At 40.2% G+C, this 20,619-nt stretch overlaps 1 protein-coding gene and 1 pseudogene across 1 annotated transcript in view; one reads left to right on the top strand and one right to left on the bottom strand.

Moving 5' to 3' along the window:
* The window catches only part of LOC117534283, an 865,641-nt pseudogene that overhangs the window by 98,329 nt on the left and 746,693 nt on the right, over positions 1-20,619 (bottom strand).
* Positions 7,041-20,619, top strand: part of LOC117534293 (phosphatidate cytidylyltransferase 2-like) — a 118,771-nt gene continuing 105,192 nt past the window's right edge. The window contains exon 1 of the mRNA XM_034198497.1: positions 7,041-7,530. Coding sequence (XP_034054388.1) covers positions 7,281-7,530 — 250 coding nt within the window. The 5' untranslated portion in view covers positions 7,041-7,280. The remainder of the gene's footprint in view (positions 7,531-20,619) is intronic.

The following is a 20,619-nucleotide window of genomic DNA, read 5'->3' as shown; positions in this document are numbered from 1 at the left end:
GAGATCCGTAATGCTGCGTCCCTGGACATCTTCAAATCAGCATTAAAAACACACCTGTTCACCCTGGCCTTCGGGCCCTAGCCCTTTCTTGGTCCCCCGGCTTCCTTTATTTTTTGTTTGCCCTTTGATTGTCTGTTTGTTTTGTTTGTCCACCATGTACAGCAACCTTGGGTCCCTTGAAAGGCGCTATAAAAATATCATTTATTATTATTATTATTACTTCAGTAAAAGCAGAAGTACTCAGATCTTGTACTCGAGTAAAAGTAGAAGTACTCAGATCTTGTTCTGGTGTTCGGATCAGGGGGGGCAGAGGTTCAAAACCCACTGCACTCAGCATATCGTTGTGTCCCTGGGCAAGACACTTCTCCCCAAATTGCTCCTGTGGGGATTGTCCACAGTATTGAGTATGTCAGTCGCTTTGGATAAAAGCGTCTAACAAGTAACATGTAATGTAATGTACTTGAGTAAAAGTAGAAATACTCAGCTCTAGGGCTGCACGATATTGAAAAAAACCGACATCGCGATTCCCCCCCCCCCCTACGGTATATATTGCGGTTTTTTAACCTGTTAAGCCCCAAAGTCCCGGCGGGTACTTTACTTTTTTTTTTCACGACACTGTGTCTCAGGGGATCTTAATATTTAAGAACCTATTAATGTGTTATATACAGTACTCAAGTTGTAAAAAAAATCAGGGGGGATGGTGGATTTTATCATATGGGGACATAATTTGTGCTGATAACCCGCCGAGGGTGGGAGACCAACCAGAATAAAGATAATTATTATACTCCTAAAACAACATGCATGTTATGGATGTTCAGATACTCCTTTCATTGCTCTTGACCAAGGCACCTCAGAATTAGAGTCGGTCCCCGGGCTGCCATGGCACCACTAACATTTAGGGTCAAATGCAGAGGACAATTAGTGCAACATCTTTTTTTCACTTTAATTGAAAGGGGGGGAGGGGATACAAAAATGTGGTTATAATGGAAGTCTATGGTACAAATCTTGTAGGTTAACAGTCCCTCATTTATTATTCAGATGGATCAACTGATTATACTAATAATAAAGTCAAAATAGTTTTTAGAATATTGAATTATAGTGTATTTTTTCAAAAAAGCAGTTACTGGTATACGATCAAAACTGGTATCTAAAGGGTTACATTGGTATCGTAATGAATTAAATCATTATGTAAATTAAACACTTCATAAAAAATGTGAGGAAAAAAATTAGAAAAATATTGATCCGTCATCATTTTATTGCAGTTCAAATACAAATATTTTATGTTAACATTCCCAATGTTACTTTTTTTAACAGGGCATTAAGTGCAAATTGAATTTGTTTACAAAATATGAAAATATATTAAAAGATTATACAGATAATACAAAATAGGACCAATGTTGTCAATGGCTGCCTGCTCCACTCTCCCCCATCTCATAGAAGTTTCCAAAGATTTTCATAATCATGCTTTTTGGTCTAAATTTTTCTGGCTCTTTTGTTTAGCTAAGCAATGGCTTTGAAGCCAAGTCTTGACATATACCTCTGGTCTGAACTTGTTCAGTGGAGGGCCAACACTTGATGAAAAGCAAGGCTGACATGCTTTTTACCTCTAGGGAGCTTCTAGTTGTGGTTAAAATGTTCATCTGACTAAACCCACGTTCACACTGAGCTGTGGAGATGACCAGAGTGTTCACTGCTTGAAGGAGAGGGTTCAGCTCTTCTGGTGCTGGTGGTATCATTTCATCAACAGTTTTGAGTCTTACCAGCTAGCTAACACGAGAGAAAAACGTAGCTAAACTCCAAACTAAGTTGTTATTGCTGCTTATGTCCATAGATTCCACCTTTGGTGATTAAAGTAATGAGTAATGACTAAGATTACTAACTCTTGACTTACCTGAAATGTTATTTTTAGTATTTTTAAATATGAAGTCCCTGAGATCGCGTTGTCCTCCTGGTTGCTTGGCCATTGTGATGACCGTTACCTGTGCTTCTGGCATCGTTCAAACAGGCGCATCACGGCGCTCTGGCGCCCTCTAGGGCACTCGCATAGTATAGCGTCAGTGACTTGGTAAAAATGTCATTGCGTGTGTGCGTGCTCCCTCGCCCACAGTATTTTACTCAAAATGCGCAAAATTAATGTTGAAATAGCAGTAATACCAGTGCCACGTTCATTGATAAAATTACATGGAAAGGGGGAATGGCAGTTTTAGAAGGGGGATGATTTTGACCGTTTTTATTTCAGGGGGGATGCCATCCCCCCTCACCCCCCCCCCCCAACTCGAGTACTGGTTATACCAGATTAACGGAAATAATCTCAGCTAACTGATGATACAAACCATTTTTACCAAAACAAAACACAAGTCTCATAAGAAGCATCTAAATGACCCCTGAGTGAAAAATGCTAACGCACTTTGGCACAGAACTCAAGATAAAAGTACCCTTATTACTTATCGTAGCTGCACATACAAGATATCCGATTAAAGCTGAGGTTCCACAGATTATTTAGGTATATAGTATCATCACTGAGTGATCCGAACTCGGACAGGGGAAGCAAACACAGACATCACAACACGTACCTTTACGTAGCTTCTATGGGAGATATCTCACCGTAGCTGTCAATCTGATCGAAAGACGTGTTCAATGGCATTAAAACGAGAAAAAACGCAGCTGAATCGGTTAATCCATAGGTTTTTAACGTCTCTGTATAAAAAACAATTATTTCATTTATAATCCATAATTCCATTTTTATGTAAAAATCGCAGAGCAAAAGTTAGCTGCTAATGGTAGCCACCAGAGTGGCTGCTGCTTCCGGTCTTGGCTATGCGGCAGTCCAGCGCAGTCTAACACACACACATGACCAAATAAGGAGTGAGAGTGACGCGTAGCCAAAACCGGAAGCTGCATACACTCTGGTGGCTACCATTTTAGACCTTAACAAGAGAAGTCTCAGTGCTGTGGTTTGGTCGAAAGCCCGACTGAAACACATCAAAACCGTCAGTTAAAAACATGAAATTACTCAACTGTTGAAAAACAACTTTTTCAATAAATTTGCTTAAAAAGGGAAGGTTTGATATGGGCCTGTAATTATTCATTACGGTTGCGTCAAGGTTATGCTTTTTTAGGAGCGGTTTGATTACTCCAGTTTTCAGTGTCTGTGGAAATACACCTGAGTGAAGGCAGACCTGCCTTGGCATACAGAGTACAGTGATGAGTAAGTGCTTTACAGTTAGTAACAAATCTCAGAGCACTTTGATAGGCGGCATCTAACTTTTCCAGGCAATGGGCAGGTGCATTCATATAGATCAAATCACCATAGTCCAGCACAGGTAAAAAGGTCACAGTGACTAGCCTTTTCCTGGCCTCAAGTGAGAAACAGGACTTGTTTCTGAAAAAGAACCCTTTTAGTCTAACCCTCAGCTTTTTAAGCAGATTAATGACCTGAAGTTTAAAAGTAAAACAATCATCAAGCCAGATACCTAGGTATTTATAACAGATAACCACTTTGAGTACTTGTCCTTGCATAGTAACAATATCCAAAGCAGTGTCTGTAGTCTTTTTAGCTTTAGAAAATAGCATTACCTTGGTTTTATCAACATTTAAAAGAAGCTTAAGCTCAGAGAGCTGAGTCTGAATAATGTTAAAAACAGCCTGTAATTTAACAACAGCCTCCTTAATGGAGGGACCTGCACAGTACATCACGGTATCATCCGCATAAAAATGTAAAGTAGCTTCATCCACATTTTCACCTAAACTGTTGATATATATAGAGAATAAAAGTGGAACTAAAACAGAACCTTGAGGAACACCATTAGCAATGTTCAACCACTCAGAAGACAGCCCATCAAAGTGAACACATTGGGACCTTTCAGAGAGGTAGTTCACAAACCACCCCACTGCATGGCTGGATATGCCAATACTGAGTAGCCTCTGCTTCAAAATGCAATGATCAACGGTGTCAAACTCTTTGGAAAGGTCAATAAATAGAGCTGCACAACTCTGCTTATTGTCTAAGATACTTGTAATGCCATTCACCACTTTCATTGTCGCAGTGATGGTGCTATGTTGCTTTCTGAAACCTGACTGATGTTTGGACAGGATATCATTTTTACATAAAAACTCCTTTACTTGTTCACTCACTAGGCGTTCGAGCACCATCGCCAGAACTGATAATTTAGAGATTGGCCTATAGTTGTTTAAAATAGTTGCTTCCCCTCCTTTTAGCAAAGGCAAGACATAAGCTGACTTTCATACTTTTGGAATTGCATTTGTGCTGAGGGAGAGGTTAAAAGAGTAGTGAGAGGATGAGCAATACAATCTGCAGCTATCTTTAAAAAGAAAGGTTCTACGTTGTCCGGGCCAGCCGGTTTCTTAGGATCTAACTTAGATAAGGCTTCATGAACAACATTGACAGTAAAAGGAGTAAAACTGAAAGGGTTTTCCAGACCACATTGTTCAGAGTCACGAATTGGGGTGTTCACAGCAGCAGAGTTAGTGACAGAATCAAACATAGAACCACAGGACACAAAATGCTCATTAAAGCAATTTAGCATAGTGGCCCTGTCCGATATAGAGCCAGATGCTGTGGTAAGGCACGGAGGTAGCTCATTACGGATTTCACCGGTGGATATCGATTTTATGGCTTTCCAAAATGTCCTAGGATTATTTAGGTTTTCTGTGGTAACTGATAAATAGTACTTCGACTTAGCACTTTTGACATGTGAAGTGAAGCTATTCCTTAGCTGCCTAAAACGCAGCCATTCTACCTCTGAGCCTGATTTCCTAGCCTTTGCCCAGGCCTTGTTTCTCTCATGAAGGAGACTGGACAGATTAGCAGAAAACCATGGATTGTCTCGTCCCTTTACTCTAAATGTAAGTAGGGGTGCATGTCTATCAATGATCTCCATAAAACCAAGATAAAAATAAGACCATGCAGTTTCTACATCAGCACACGGATCGATTTTTCTCCAATCAAACCCAAACAGATCATGTACCAAACCCTGCTCCACAAAATGTTGTATGTCTCTCTTAATAATAATACGAGGTTTAACCTTTTGAACCTTAGTGTCCCTAATTGTGGCTACAGCACAGTTGTCACTCACATCATTCGCAAATACTCCCACAGATGAGTATTTATAGGGAACATTAGTTAGAATGAGATCAATTAGGGAGGATTTATTAGGGGACTTAATGTTAGGGCGAGTAGGACTGTCAACAATCTGAGAAACATTTAAAGAGATACAAAGGTTTTTAAAATCCTGCAGTTAACCAGTCCCAGTTAAAATCTCCAAGTAGCACTATTTCCTTGTAGTCTAGTTGCGATAACAGATTTGCTAGCGAAGACAAGGAGTCCTTGACAGCTGAGGGGGGTCTGTAACAGCCCACCACCATGACCTGTTGACCCTTTGCCACTTCTATATTTAAGGCTAAACATTTGAATTGCTTACTGATAGATTTGGAAACTAATGTGGGTACACTGAACTTATTCTTAACATAAATGGTAACGCCACCACCTTTATTAGGCCGGTCGGTACGATACACATTATAACCATTTAAGGCAATGTCAGAGGCCAAAATAGATTTATTTAGCCATGTTTCTGATAAAATAATGACATCAGCGTCAGTCGAGCTCGCCCAGATACGGACAAAATCTAGTTTACCTAACAGACTGCGCACATTCAAGTGGATGAAACCCAACCCAGACCTAGCTTTAAAATCAGCAGGAGTAGCGATCTGACTACTACTAGTGGGCGGACCAGGGTTAGGTTGTACATTTCCTGACAGTAATAACAACAACAAAAACGGGAATATTTTCCTCTTAACCCTCCGGTATCACTCTGGACGTTTTTGTCCATATGGGTAATTTTTCACTTTTCATTTTGCAATAATTTTGGTTGTGTTGGTGAAAACGGCCTGAATGTTTGTAACAAGGCTATTTTCTCGATCTATTTTGGAATTCCAATTTACATTTTTCAAATTGGTCTTTAATTCACTGTGTAACAAATCGACTACGCAAATTAGTCATTCGAGACAAAAATGTCCACTGCAAAAGACTTTGATAAAAACATTATATTAAAAGGTTTTTTTCACAACCTTTTTGGGTTCAATCTTTAAAGCAACTTCCGCCCTAATAGAAAATACCAAGAATGTAATTTCAGGATTTTAACCCTTTAAATGCCATTTTGAATACATGAAACCGCTGTTTTTTTTCACGATGAAAACAGAGAAAATTAGTTATTTAGTTATATAATTATATTATAACAGTCTTGGATATGTCAAAGATTGGCAACAAAATTGATTTTTTTGCATTATTAGTTTTTACACAAAATCAGATTGAATAAAAAAGTCACACATTAGTCATTCGGGACAAAAATGTCCACTTCCAAAAACTGCTCTAAAATGACAACAGATTAATATTTTTAAAAACATTTTGGGGTTAAATCTTTCAATCAACTTCAGTCCTGATCAAAAATATCAAATATCAAATTATTTTCAGGATTTTAACTCTTTATCTGCAGGTTTGAAAACATGAATTTGCGTTTTCTATGAAAAACATGCACAAAAAGGCAGTTATTTTCCATATAATAAATGTTGGGGGGGGGTCGGATTTTTTTTATCACAGTCTTGGATATGCCAAAGATTAGCAACAACATTTATTTTGGTGGATTATTAGTTTTCATCACAGCCGGATGAAATGGTTGTATTTTCCACCGGAAAGTGTATACACTGTAGGCAGCCAGAAACTGTCTAACATGTTTTACTGCATTGCAGGAAATATAGTAGGCTACTCTTTCCAGACACTGATTAAAGCTAAATACCATGACTTTTCCCTATCAGGGCTGTTGGGGAAAACATCGGGCAATATATATTGTGAGATTATTACATTTCTCAGAGAAATTGATACATTTCAAATAATCTAGAATTTTATTTATTTTTTATTTTCTTTCCTCTTTCTGCATCTCTTGTCCACACTCCAGTCCAGTTGGTGGCGGTAATGCACCTACAAGTTGGTTTGCCAACCGCCAATAAACACCAAAGGAGAATAATTGAAGTTCCCAGCTCTTTCTAACCTGGATCGAGGAGGCGTCTCGTCGCTACGGTTCTCTCTCTCTGTGTTCCCGATAAAGTGTGTGTGAGCTCCAGCACTGCTGATCCATCATCTGTGTGTCTGGATAAACCTCCGAATGGACTCTGTGCTCTTTTTTCTGGATTACCTCAAACTATAGGAGCTAGCTTAACATGCTAGCTTGAAACACGTTAGCAACACTAGTCAGATTGAGAGTTTGATGAAGAGAGAAACGGTGTGTTTAACGGAGTTTGCAGGAAAAGGTGATCTAGTAAACATGAGTAAAGTCCAAATGCTGCTGTCGTTGAAGAAGCAGCGACTCACTGCTGCTGCTGAAGATATATTTGCTCTGTTTGAAAAAACGATAACAGAGCACGAGGAGGAGCTGTCTCTTTCCAAAGAGGAGAACGAGAGACTCCAGAAACTACTGGACGCTGTTTTACAGCCTCAGCTTCGGATACACAGAGCAGGTCTGTTCCCTTTAATCTTAATTAACACTTTAAACCAGGGGTGTCCAAAGTACGGCCATTTTGAATTGGCCCTCAGCAAATTCAAAAAGTACAATGAAATTTGGCCCACACATGAAACTTGTGCTTTTCTTGTATTGTACTTCTTAAATATAAATGTACACATATATTACACATTCATGTGTTAATAAGCTCACTTTTAAAATAAATTCAGTCAATTCATGTTGATAACATTTTCTAACAAATCTTAGTTGATACACAAAAGCCTAATAACTTATTTCCATAACAAGCTTGAAATAGACCCTTCATATTTAATCGTATTATAATCACTCTTGTTGAGCTGCCAACAAGATAAATGAAACCCTATAGAGAGCTGTGATCAGCCGGATTCATTTCAGAAGTGGAGGGGGCAAAAAATGCATGTGATGGTCAAAAACATTCTAAATCTACAGGCACTAGCGGAGTGGTAATCACTCATTGTGCCTGTATAATCAGCTGATACCCATTGTACAGTCAAAGACAACTGTTGATGCCCGGCACAATCGCAAGTTTCATCCACAATAACTGCATAGTGTTTCGCACTGCTTTTCATTTCAGTTCAGAGATTGGTGAGAGACTCCCGATACATTTCATTTATAAGTTCATTGATTGTCTCGTGTAATGCATATTTCCCGGTGAGCATGAATATTTTCAGAGTGGGGTTTTTCTCAGCTACGAGTTTGACTAGCTTTTGGAAATTGCTCTCCTTATCCGCATGCCCCCTGATTGCTAGGCCCTGTCGGGTTAGAAACTTTAGACAGTGCAGTTGCTCCATCATTCCATCTCTCCTTTTTTCCTGCTCAATACGCTCTAGTTTGACAATCTGGTGTTTGACTGAAGTAAGCGCACTTTTTTTTAACACACTCTGTGAAAATTAGACTTTTCGTGACTTTTTCCAGTTATTAACTCAACTTAATGATTTATATGTGTACACATATATCTCTTAAATCAGGGGTGCCCAACCTTTTTTGAACCGAGAGTTACTTTTAAAGTTGCCAGTCTGCCGAGATCTACCAGTCCAAATAGAGAGGCGTAGCCATTACTGACAGCCTACTACCAGGTAAATACACACTTCTACTTGTATAAAACTGACCTTTGTACGATTAATACTTCATAAAATACTGCAGATCCTTTATCTTACCTCTTTTTAATCTACACACATACAAGTATTTAACTGAAGTTACACAATGTTGTTGATACAGAGTTGGAGTTTATTCACACGTCACATACTACAGTGGGTAATGTTTTCAAGAAACATTGAACAGTGCTGCCACATATGACACAGGGAAAAAAGAAAATACTCTGAACCCTTTCTTTGCCATTATATAAAAATAGTGTTGCTACAAAAGTATAAATTAAGCTTACTAATCTGCTGCCAAAGTGCAATAAAAAAGACACAATTAATAGAATCAAACCCTTTTTTGCATTTTAGTAGAATATAAAAAGAAATGCCTTTTTTTTAAATAGGATGCAAGCAACACTAGTTTCTTAACCTGAATTGATAATAGACTATAATACATTTTAAGTTTGCATTCTTATACCATTTTATACAATAATTATAATGAATAAGTTCAAACAAACTAAAACTTACAGCTGATTAATAACGGTATCTAACTTGAGTTTTTATCATATCAAAAACCTGTTTTTACTCTCCCCAAAAAGCGCGTTGGCAGCCTCCTGGAATGCTTCTTTCACAACTTTGCCATCTTTGAAAGACTTCATGTGTTTCGCAAGAACGTGACTGACATGATAAGATGCTATGGTAGCAGCCTTGCTCTTGTTGTTGGGCCTGGTGAAAATGGACTGCTGTGCATTTAGCTGTCCTTTCAGGTCCCTCCCCTTCTGGGAGCGTAGGGCAGAATTAGGAGGGAATTCCGTCTTGCAGCGTTTGTGCACTGTTTTGAAATGCCGCTCCTAAATTACCCTTCTTCGATAAAGCCACGCTCGCATTGCAGATGAGACGGATGGACTTTGAATTGGAATAGATACAAAAATAATCATCCTCCTTGGAGTGAAAATTACATATTTTGGGCTTTTTTGCTTCTGCCATAATTGCGGTCTTGTGTGTGTGCGGACTGTCACTCCTGTTGACATGGACAACGTCAGCAAAATAGTGCCCACTGCCCACCAGCCACGCCCGACACATGGGGTCACGCTGGCCAATCACAAAGCTTTGATGCATTGAAGTGCATTATTCTGGCACAGGAAGATTATGTTATAGGACATTAACGATAAAACAGAATATTGTTGTTCTAGTTTTAGACACATCTCACGATTGACTGGGAATCTCCCCGCTCCCTCGACTGGTTGGGCACCCCTGACTTAAATTATCCAATACATCCTTTGTACTGAAGTATTCAAAAGTAAAAATTAAAATTTTAATATAAATGATTTGCTGTGGCCAATTGTTTTCATTGCATTTACAGACCCTTGTAACTCTCTGATACCACCCAACGAATGCACTGACTTGCTAGAACCACGCTACACAAAGCCGATAGCAACACCTATAAAAACGTAAGCATAGACATTTAAAAAAAGGACGGCTACAGTGTGCGAAAAAGCACTTGTCCCACCTTCCAAGACGTGTTATTTACGATATCTGAAAAGTAGATCTTTCAATTGACTTGTCTGACGGACAAGTGACGTTTTTCGCCCTTATTTATTGACAAATTATCAACTCAGCCTCTCTCTCGCTCTCGCTCTCGCTCTCTCTCTCTCGCTCTCGCTCTCGCTCTCGCTCTCGCTCTCGCTCTCGCTCTCTCTCTCTCGCTCTCTTATGAAGGTTCAAGGTTCTTTATTGTTAAACTAACATAGCTACAGAGTAATTATGTCGTTGAAAATCTTAGGTCACAGGCTTCTCCAATGATGCAACACAATAATACAGAGAAGCAGACACTATTAAAGCAATATTAAAGTATATTATATTAAAAGTAATAAAAAAATAAAGTGAGAGAAAAAAAAAATTGGAATAGTGCAATACGAGTCTATGTACAAGTTATTGGAATGATATAATATATATTACTAAGTAGCAGATAGATGTTATGAAATTGGTTCAGCAGTTCAGTTATTTAACAGTCTTATTGCCTGCGGGATGAAGCTGTCTGGTTGTTCTTGTCAAGATGCTGCGGTAGCGCCTGCCAGACGGCAGCAGACTGAACAGTTTGAAAAAATCAATGTTTTATGGCATAATTTAGTTTAAACATACCGTCAGTTTAAATGCTGTTTTATACTGAAAAACCAGAAGTTCTCGCGCACAATGTCTGTTGTCAAGCTTTTATTCTGAAAATCCTTCATCTCCGGTTAGCATTTAGCATGTGGCTAATATTCCTTTTCCTATAGAGGTGAATTTAGTAGCAAAATGACATGGAGTGTTGCACACCGAAACCTACTGATTTTAACACTACAACTATAGACGTCGAGATATTATTATTGCTGAATATTAAAATGAAGGTACAGTTTATTTTAATACGTTTTATTTACAGACGTGGGTAGCATATGACAACATCCAGAACTTCCGGAAATGATAACTGCCGTGAAGTATTTACAGTATTATTAAAAGTAATGAATTACAGCCGTAAAAATGCAATAAATGAAAAGTGATGAAAGAGAATATGAGGAGAAGAGGCGTGTTTAGTTATATATTGAATGTACAATGTCTGAATCCTCTGTTATGCGCAACAACGGACATTGAAGACGAGTGGAGGGCCGTCCCCCAGCAGTGCCAACCGGCACACGGGGAGGAGCCATAGGAGGATATTTAACAGCTGAATGTGTGTTTCTCTCCCCTTTCCTACGCTCTCGAGAAGCCGAGGACACAGCTGTTTCCTCTCTCTGAACCATCTTTTGCTTGTAACATTACCACGCCATTTTAATTAAAGTACCCATTTGAACCTTCTCAGAGACTCCATTGTCTCCTTACTTTTAAAGCTTCTCTCCGGGACGCGAGAATAACGAACAAAGCTAATAGGTGATGGAGGTCTTTTATAATCCTGAGAGATTTCTTCCTGAGCCGCTGGGAGTAAAGGTCCTCCATGGATGGCAGCTCCGTCCTGGTGATGTTCTGTGCAGTTTTCACCACCCTCTGTAAAGCCTTACGATTAAGGGCGGTGCAGTTGCCGTACCAGGACGTGATGCAGCCAGTCAGGATCCTCTCTATGGTGCCCCTGTAGAAGTTGCAGAGTATCCTGGAATCCATGTTGAACCTCCTCAGCCTGCGGAGGAAGAAGAGCCGCTGTCGAGCTTTCTTGGTGATGGTGGTGGTGTGAAGAGTCCATGTCAGGTCCTCAGTGATGTGGACCCCAAGGAACCTGAAGCTGCTGACTCTCTCCACCGCAGTCCCATTGATGGTGATGGGGGCGTGTCCCTCTCCCTGCTGCTTCCTGTAATCCACAATCAGCTCCTTTGTTTTGCTGACGTTGAGATGGAGGTTGTTATCCTGGCACCAAGATGTCAGTTTTCCGACCTCATCTCTGTACGCCGCCTCGTCGCCGTCTGTGTTCTGACCGATGACGGTTGTGTCGTCAGCAAACTTCACGATGGTGTTGGAGCTGTGTGTGGCCACGCAGTCGTGAGTGAACAGGGAGTAGAGGAGAGGGCTGAGCATGCAGCCTTGAGGGGCACCGGTGTTGAGGATCAGGGTGGAGGATGTGATGTTACCCACCCGCACTGCCTGGGGTCTGCCCGTCAGGAAGTTCAGGATCCAGTCACAGAGGGAGCTGTTGAGCCTGAGGTCTCTGAGCTTGATGGCCAGCTTGGAGGGCACAATGGTATTGAATGCTGAACTGTAATCAATGAACAGCATTCTCACATATGTGTTCCTGTTCCTCTGGTCCAGGTGTGAGAGGGCAGTGTGGATGGTGTGGGCTATGTCGTCTGTGGACCTGTTTGCTCTGTAGGCAAACTGCAGGGGGTCCAGAGAGTCAGGGAGGGAGGAGGTGATGAATGATGTGACTAACCGCTCAAAGCACTTCGTACTGATGGAGGGGAGTGCTTTTTTTGGGGACAGGAACAATGGTAGAGTGTTTGAAGCATGTGGGGACTACAGGCTGCAGCAGGGACCTGTTGAAGATGTCTGTGAACACCTCTGCCAGCTGAACTGCACACACCCTAAGAACACGGCCAGGGATGCCATCAGGTCCAGGAGCCTTGTTGTTGTTATTAAGCGTTTTAGCTCCTATGCTGTAATATTGACCGCCATTTCCGTTATGAAGTAAAGCAGCCTCCCTGTCTGTCCTCGCGCTGTCCTCCCATCCCCGGACCCCCAGACTCGGAGGAGCACAGGGAGGTCAATATTGTTTATGAAGCAGGGTTTAGAAAGTACATTATTGAAATGAAAATACTATGTATTTACTTTTACAAAACAATGAGTAGCTGGGCAGCCGCAGCATGTGTATTGCAGGACATGTGCAAGTGTCTTTGAGTTTCAGGAAAGCGCTATATAAATATAATGTATTATCATTATTATTATGTGTTGGACTCTGTCTCACAGGCAGGTTGCAGTGTAACATCAGAGGAGACTGGGCCAATTGTACATTCTCAAATTGCACCAATTAGAACTAACTAAACAACTCAGTGTTTAATTTTGTTACGGTTATTGAAAAAAATGATATAAAAATAATCTCTAAGTGATTTGTAAATAGGAATACAGATTTGACTTAATGTTTTCACATTGACAATAATCAAGAAAGATGATCAATAAAACACTGACGGGGAACATTTTATTGCAGTATCATTACTTTTACGTAAGAAGATGCTGTACATTTTTCTGAGAATACTTAAATACTTTTACTATGGGATTATGGGCTGCTCGCACACATAACATAGTGGTGGTAGTAAGTAGATGTATTCAAGTACTGTACTTATATTGAGGTACTTAAGTATTTCCACTTTTGCTTCTTTGTAATTCTGCTCCTCTACAGTTCAGAGATAAATGATATACTTTTACTACATCTATTTATTACCTTTAGTTACTTTACAGATCTGGATGAATTATGTGAAATATAATCAACTCTTAAATCAGACTTTATTTCCACCTGGAGTAAATTCACAAGCTACCCTGCAGTATACTACCTTACTTGATCTGAGTACTTCTCCCACCTTACACCAACCGGCAAACTCTGGGGAAGAGCCGGGACGCCAATACGGAAGTGCCACACACTGCAGTTCATATATTGGCCGATGGGTGATGACCTAATGGCCCATCATCCACAGCTCTCTCCCCCCCCCCCCCCCTGATCTTTCTTCTCCACCAGTTAACTATAGGTTACTCTAAGTGACAAGCTTACAGTTAGTGAAGTAACACTTTTTTTTTTGTGTGTCACGACCTGGCTGTTTCATTCTAACATAACGCTCCAAATGTTACTGTTTCCACTCGGACTTCAATACAGCTACACCATTGTTTGGTTTCCATGGTAGCGTGTCTCTTTAGTAGCAACTGAAAGTCTGATAGGTTGAGGATTGTTCACATAAAACAGAACAAGAATCGACAACTCCACCCTCTTCTCACTCCTTTCCTGTAAAATACAGGTCCAGCCAGGCAAAACAGTGCACTTCTCTTTCCTGCACTACTGTGACAGATTATGGGGCTGGGTCAGCCACTAACATATTCATATTTCTTTTCTCAAAAAGAGAAATATGAACGTTAGTTTTTCACTGAAATGATCAAATAAAGTCAACATGTCAGTGTTTACAAACATTGACCATACCGTTCTCCAGCCCCCACCCCCCTATGCCTACTGTATGTTGAGTATACTCTTTGTTTAAAACTAATTGGCCATCGGAATGTGTGTGCGCGTCCGCCCCCCACCCCCCTCTGTGATCTCTCTTCTCCAGCAGTCTGGTTTGTGTTCGCATATTTTTGCTGTCGCAGTTCCTGTTGTTTCTATCGTGCATTGCCGGTATGAAAGGGTCTGTGCCGGAAATATCAAACATTTAATAAAAGTGAACAAGATTGAACGTATTAATAATTAATTATATTTATTCCGTTTGAATGTACGATTGTTGACTTTGTTTAGAGCAGTGATCTTCTCTTCCTCTCTTCAGCAGAGAGCTAAGCGCTGTCAGACCGGACCTAGCCCTGAAAAGTATTATCATCTGAAAGTAAAATTAATCATTATGTTATTAGAATTAAATACATATAAGTATTTTTACTACTTGTATTTAGAAATACTCCGTTGTAATTATTGATGCATAAGTGTGTTCATCCATTCAATGTGGCATTTGCTATAATTGGGTTAATGTATGATATTTAATAATACAATACATTATAATATATGATATGATAATTACATTTTCATTTCTTATTTCATAGAAACTTATCAAACATGTAATTAAAGAATGGTGATATACACAGTGATAGATGTTAAGGACTAACTTTTCTAATAAATAGCCTAGTATTTATCCATATTCATAATAATATTTATAAAACAATTGTTAATGTAAAAGGTTCATACAATAAAAACACAACACTGTCATTGCAAGTGACACTCAGTTGACTTTGATGTTCAACTGCTAAATTCGTTACTGATAAAAAAGGGCCTCTACCTAATTACCTTAACACACATCTTTCTTGGATTTGTTTAACACCATCGTCCTTAATATATTTGTAGAAAGGCAGGCAATTGAATCAAATCGGATTTTTTTTTAATTGTGGAGGACCCCCCCCTTATTATTATTATGGTTAAATCCTGAAATTGAAAATCTGGCAACGCCCTCTTGGAAAATAGTGGGAGGGCTTAACATTCCCAGCCGCTGAGATCCATTGGGTCTTTGGCAGGAAGCTGTTGGCTGGAGTCCTTTCTAGAGTGCTACATCTGTATATGCCTCTTCATACTTTGTTGATGTGGGCATTATAGCTGAAAGACTTGTCGTGGGCTCGTCCACTTTTCTTTTCACTGCCGGTTTTGTTAAAAACGTGTCAATTTTATTGATTTTACGAGCAAACAATGTTTGTATACAACTTCCCCCACCCCCTGCAATAGCGCTGTGCCCCCCGTAGGGGGCGCGCCCCCCTGGTTGGGAACCATTGGTCTGGCTGAATCCTCTCCCGCAACTGTGTGTCTGTGTATTCAGCAGGAAGTCTGCTGGAGGCTCAGAGTACAGTTGTTATATATAATACATGCTTTGAGAGTAATATGATCTGTGTTTACATTAGCAAGCATGCTAACACTCAGAGCTAACACTGTACTGGAGAGAATATGTGTAACGTAATGTCCTTGCGGTAAACCCTGCGAGAGAGAAACGTTTGAGTTCCATACTGTTTCAGAAATAATGCTTGAAGTGGTTGGGAACATAATATGGCATTTAATCACAGCAGCTTTTAGCTGAGTTTCTCCTGCTATAAAACTCTCTTAGCAGGGGAAAGCTGTGTGACGCTACAAAGGGGCGTTGCTAGCAGCTGCCGTTCCATGTAAAGCAAAATCAGCCCTTTTGGAACAGGGCTGGAATAGAGGGGTATGAGGCATGGCTACAATGGGTGATCTGTTTGGTATTTTAAAGGGGACCTATCATGCAAAATGCATTCTTGAATACATAAATATGTGTCCCCGGTGTGTCGGGGACCACACGCAGCGTCAGAAAATAAAACCCTGTCTCTTTTCCTCCATTCTCAAATCTCTAAAGACGGGGCTACAACGGAGCTGTTCCAGATTTGCGTCTGATATGATGTAATATTGAAAATGTAGGCTGGCTTTACACCCACATCAGAAACGTTGCTATCAGAAACACCAGGGCTCGACAGTAACGGTTGCCAGGTTGCAATTGGCAACCATACAGAAAAAATGACAACCACTTCTTGGCCTTTGGTTGCCATCAGTGGCAACCAGTTTTTAACATAAAGAAATAAGGACAGCAAACAGCAAAATGTGCACCCCAAAATAGATAAATGTTAATTATTTGTTGTATTAAGAGTGATATTTAATTATTGTTGTGACCAGTTGGAACCTGATACTTAAGTTGCACGTGCATTGGTGTGATTACGGAGCCAGACAGCGATGCACGTTTACTCGCGTGCGCGGTGCGCCGTGTGTTTGTTTTACAAAAAATGGCGAAGCAAATTAAGTTGTTTGACTCTGGGGTTAAAACTTCGGCCAACCCGTCAACATCTCAAACGAATGTTCAAAGTGATTCAACTGATAAAGCGTAAGGTAAACCCGAACGAAAAGCAAAGAGGAATGTCCATTCACTTCGGGTAAAAGTTCCTTCAAAATAAGAGTCCCGATCTTATTACTACCAAAATAAAAGTGCAAAACGAAACTTTACCATAGAAAAATATTGGCATACAATTATAATCACTTCTATAAAAAGGTAACACATTTTAAATATAGTTAGACATATTAAAAGGTAATTTACAGCATTAATAATTATTATCTAATTCTTAACTGTGAATGGTTTTCATTTATTTAACATTAGAAATGTATTAGTCTGGCCAATCCAAGACTTCAATGCTGAAGGGCCAATGGATCTATGGTGGGGGTCAGCACAAAGGTCAAGACAACCCAAATGTGAAAGGGAGACAACGGATGACCAAGAAACTAGTGACTTGCTCAATTCATTTGTGAGGGATCTGTGAAGAACATGACAACAGCTGCACTACTGGTATTTAGTATACCAGCAATTGAGGGTGGACAAGTTTACTACCACTTAAGTTTCAAATAATTGTGTTAATTACTTATTGTAAAGCATTTGAACATTCTTTTGTGTCACATGTTCATTATTAAGTTGATGTATAACTGTATGGTATCTTAATTATTATAAATATAAGGTGTCTAAAAATGGCAACCATATTTTCAGTTTTGGTAACCAAAAGCTGATGCCTGGTTGCCAGCCTGGCAACCACTTTTAAAAGTTAGCGTTGAGCCCTGCCGACTGTTTTGGATGAAATATGGTCGGTGCATGTTTACATTAGCATCGCTAACACTCAGAATTAACCTGTACCTGTAGAAGCAGGAAAATACAAAGGAACTCACCTTGTGGTATAACCGGCAAGTAGGGCTGTACCCGAATATTAGTTTGTTGGAGTACTATTCGGGTTTCAATTTCGTTATTCGTTTTCTTTTTTCTTTTTTTTGGCAGAAAAATTCAATTGAATTTATTGAAATCTCCAATATCCACGTAAGAGCTTGTGCCTCTTTGGGGGGTGCTAACACTTAACCATAAACGTTATCGTTTAATTTCTCCGTCTTTATATGTAGATATACGTTGTTTCCATAGCAACATCAACTTCCTGTCAACAGCGCTAACTCTCCTTCAAAATAAAATCATGTCCATACAAATAGGAAGCCAAGCCAAATTACACTTAAGACATATACAACTGCAACGGAAGTAACAAACACAATGCAATATCCTTTTCAATTTCAAAGAACAGAAATTGGGTTAATTACATTAACAAATAACTATAAAACAACAATACTGTAGAATAACAAAATGAATAAACCGAAATACACGTGTTGAAGCGGTTCGCTGCTGATCACTACGCACCCCCGCCCCCCCTACTACCGAATATCCGGATTCCGAAAAATGGTATTCGGGACAGCCCTACCGGCAAGCCTTTTGAGCTCCATACTGTTTCAGAAATAATCCTTGATAATCCATGATATGGCAGCATTTAGTTTGGACCAGGGATCACCAACTACATTTTTCCAAGGGCCAAAATTAATCCAAGAGACACTTTCGGGGGCCAGCGATTTTTATATATAGCCCAGCATTTTGAAGTTGTTGACATGGGGTGGGGGGGCCTCGTAACTCGCCGGAGCCTCGTATCGGGGCTACTAAGGAGCACATAAAGCAGACTGTTCACGCAGTGCTACTGTCCCGTAGCTGCCTCTCTGTTGGACTCTGTTGGGGGGGGTCCGCCGTGCGGAACGGATTTGAATGTCTGGCAGGCTGGATGTGGCCCGCGGGCCACCAATTGATGGTCACTGGTTTAGATAGTAGCTGCCGGTAGAATCTCCTGCATGAGCTCAGCCACCTCCTTTTTTTTAAGCTTTATACCCCAAATCAGCACTTTTGAAACAGGAAGTGAAGGATATGAGGCATGGCTAGAATGTGTGATCTGTTTGGTATTTTGAGCAAAACACTTCATAGACATGTGTTTTATATATTTTTAATAGGGCTGTCAAGTTAACTCCACTAATTATTTTAACGCGATTAACGCATGTGTATATTATTTGTCCTCGGCCGCCCCGTAGTTTCAGAGCGCATCGAGTTTAAAATACCATCTACAAGCTGATGCTGACAGCCCTGCTGATGCTGACAGCCCCACTCCTGCCGCCCACTTGCGGCAGACCATACTTCCACGCTCACCGGCAGGCCCGGACTGGCCATCGGGAGGACCGGGAGGGTGTGTGTATATGTGGCGCGAGTGAGAGAGAGAGAACGGGCACACCTTACATGTATTGTTGTTGTTAGCATCTGGTGCTAGCTAGCTGCGCTAACGGATATATGGAGCACAAGTCAGCACACTCGGCACGGATAGTGCGCGCAACATGGTTGCAGCGTCCAGGCAGCTCCCGTTCTAGCATATGCCTTGAGTTGCACATATCTCCAACGATCCATCAGTGTCTCCACACACACACACACACACACACACACACACACACACACACACACACACACACACACACACACACACACACACACACACACACACTTTGTATTGTATGAGAGAGGTTCCAGGTTGAATTGAGGCGAATATTTGTAATATTCATGACTATATTTGTCATTGTTCAAATTATAATAAACAAACATTTGCATAAAGCATATTTGTCCACTCATATGTTGATAAGAGTATTAAAAACGTATCCCTCTAAGGTACATTTAGAACAGATAACAAATGTGCGATTAATCGCGATTAACTATGAACAATCATGCGATTAAATATTTTAATCGACTGACAGCCCTAATTTGTTATATATCTGAGACCTATGCTATTGCCTAAAAATGGCATGATAGGTGCACTTTAAAGCAAAAACACTTCACAGACATGTTTTGTATAGGTATGGCCCTACAATATATTTTTAGTTTTACCATTCTATAGGCGTAGTGTAGCTGTGAAAGATCCCAAATACAATTCATTGCAGCTAGTGCTAAACCAGAAGAAAAACCCCTTTCTCATTTTGAACTGGAAGTGGAAAGGGGCTGGGCTACATAAGGTGAATTGAGACAACACAAATACACAATAGGTGGGACCAGAGTTTCCGTTAGCCAGTAATTACCGGACTTTGACCGGTAACATATGCTGAAGACCAGCAAATCTAAATCTCTCCGGTCAAAATGTCCGGTCAAAATAAATTCCCCTTAGCACAATACCGCATCAGTTGCGCCACTTATGTGACAGACAAGAATAGTATGTGACAGACAATAGAGTATGTGACAAGAATAGTCAATTCTAATGTCTAACACTTAATGTGGAGAAAGAGATGTCCTGTGTGGGTTGATTGTGCGTTGATCTGTTGATAATGCCTCAGGGTTCCGGTGGGCATGTAAACAAATGCATAATGCTGCACTATACTTTGCGGCCTCACCCGGTTGCATAGCGACGCTTTTTGTTGAGGTGTCTTTTAATAAGCAGGTAGTCATATCATTAGCTAGAGCTAGATCTGATCGATATGGAGATAAACACGAGTGAAGTCTAATCTGACGGGGGAGAGAGATCAGCTGCTGCTGACGAGTCGACACGCACATGATCACCTGCAGTCGTGAGCGGAGCAAAACATACACTTAAGGTTAGAAAATCACACGTAGCTATTTTAATTACCTCTCAAACTACCTAAACTAGTTATAAATATGTTTTTTTTTACTGTCGGGTCACTCATTACTGCATCAGCGAGCTGCATGAGAGGAATACTGACGGGCTGTCAGGGGAGGGAGAGAGCGCTCCGTTTATTATTCCGTGTTTTTATAAATTACTGTACACTTTAGAATAATGTAGTTAATCTACTATAATTTGTTTGTTTAATATCGAATCATATCAATTTGTTTTAAAGCTCAATAAATAACAAAGAAGACCATTGGCTGGCACTTTTCTCATTTTGTCCGGAAGATTGAAACTTTAAC

The sequence above is a fragment of the Gymnodraco acuticeps genome, unplaced genomic scaffold, assembly GCF_902827175.1.
Source record: "Gymnodraco acuticeps unplaced genomic scaffold, fGymAcu1.1, whole genome shotgun sequence".
In the NCBI taxonomy this organism is placed as follows: Eukaryota; Metazoa; Chordata; class Actinopteri; order Perciformes; family Bathydraconidae; genus Gymnodraco; species Gymnodraco acuticeps.
Note: the sequence above shows the minus strand (reverse complement) of the source record. Positions and strands in the feature narration are given on the sequence as shown.